This window comes from Austrofundulus limnaeus, unplaced genomic scaffold (genome assembly GCF_001266775.1).
Source record: "Austrofundulus limnaeus strain Quisiro unplaced genomic scaffold, Austrofundulus_limnaeus-1.0 Scaffold350, whole genome shotgun sequence".
Taxonomy (NCBI): domain Eukaryota; kingdom Metazoa; phylum Chordata; class Actinopteri; order Cyprinodontiformes; family Rivulidae; genus Austrofundulus; species Austrofundulus limnaeus.
The window spans coordinates 4943-6614 of NW_013952752.1; the positions used below are offsets into that span (position 1 = coordinate 4943).

Below are 1672 nucleotides of genomic sequence, written 5' to 3' on the forward strand. Positions count from 1 at the left end.
GGCTATTACAGCATATTTCTGCTAAATTCAGTAAACCTGTGCTCCTTAGGCTTCCTTATGCTAATTTGAATTTTCAGTTAAATTTTAGTGGTTTTCCAGCACATTTTGGCTTTTTTTTTTATAAATTGTCCCTTTTTCTAAATTTTTACTATTAATTTTGCATTTTTACACCTCTTTCAACAAGTGTGCTAATTWTAACTTGTCTGCTGTCTTTAGCTTGTTTAATGCTAATTTTAGCTTTTTTATGCTCCTTTCTACAGTTTTTCTGCTAATTTAAACTTTTATTGTTCTTTCTGCGTTTCAAATTATACTTGCATTAATAATTTTACTATTAATTATTTTCAGCTCCATTTTAGCAGCAAGAGGCATTCATACCAGCGTTTTTGCAGGGAATGCAAATTTCTCTAGTTAAATGTTTTTTTTTTCTTTCTTGTTTGGGTGAGGTAGCCACTAGATGGGAGTAAATGCCCACAGAGTGAAAGCCACAGCAAACTGTTTTCTGTCTGAATCATGCTGTGATAAACAAATAAATAAATAAAAAATATGAAAACACATCATACTAACAAACTGTAACTCAATGTACTCATATGTTATAAAAGACAAACTTATCAGTCTGAAAATAAGTAAATATACACTTCTGTCTCGCACACACTCATTTGGTTTATTATTTAGCTGACTTGAAATATATTATTGTTTTACATGTTTGGGAGTCACATAGTAGCAGTAGTAACACACCCCTCTTAGAACCCCCACCTCCTGCACCCCAACATCGGCTGCTCCGCCCCCCTGCTCCTGCACAGCAGTCTCCAGCCACACAAGTCTGACATCAGGATCCTCGTCTGAGAACTGGAGCAGGGACCCCGAGCTCCGCAGTGCCCTCAAACACTGCTTCAGCACCAGGGCGGCCTTCCCCTCCTCCTCCTTGGACCTCAACAAGGCATCAGTGGTACCCTTGTCAACAATGAGGTCCAGACTGTTAGAACTATAATGCTTGTCCAGCTGTGTGCAGTCCAACTCTACAAACTGGATCTGAGAAGAAGGACTGCGAGGTCTGACGGCTTTGACTTTAGCGTGGTCCTGCATGAGCCGCACAGCTACAGGGGAAATGTCCGCGCACGTGACCCGKACTGGGACTGCAGACTCTCTGTAAATGGACGGGCCCAAGGCAGAGGTTCCGCAGCCCATATCTAAGATGTGGAGCAGAGTGTCTGGATGGGAGCCAGTCTGCAAGAGGGGCATAATGAAGTCTTGCACAGAACTGAATCCGAAAAACCACTCAAAGTTCTTAAAGGTGGGGGTCCCGGTGCTGGTCTCTGTGTAGAACCGGTCCCAGGTTGATTTCTTATCCATGTTTTCAATCAGTTCAGCTACAAAAGTAGAAGACAGATGATAATTATTAGTGTACAGACAAGACTTTGTGTCACTAAACCTGTCCTGTTAGGATACTGACGAACTTTATAAAAAAAAACCATGACTGAAGTTGGTACACACTCCTCACTTCCACTGTAATCTATCCAGATTACAAAACTAGATACTGCCTTGCGGTGGCATACATGACCCCGTACATACAGTATGCAGAGCACCAATGCACCAGAACTCACCAGAATGGATTTATTGTTTTGGGTGGGGGCGCATTAATGGGCCTGATGGATAGCCTTCATCAGAGCTAAAC

The 1672-nt window shown here is 41.9% G+C and overlaps 1 protein-coding gene across 1 annotated transcript in view; it reads right to left on the bottom strand.

The window, feature by feature from the left end:
• Positions 1-574: 574 nt before the first annotated feature.
• The window catches only part of cskmt (citrate synthase lysine methyltransferase), a 4952-nt gene continuing 3854 nt past the window's right edge, over positions 575-1672 (bottom strand). Inside the window, exon 2 of the mRNA XM_014022933.1 lies at positions 575-1367. Within this exon, the coding sequence (XP_013878387.1) occupies positions 688-1367 (680 nt within the window). The 3' untranslated portion in view covers positions 575-687. The remainder of the gene's footprint in view (positions 1368-1672) is intronic.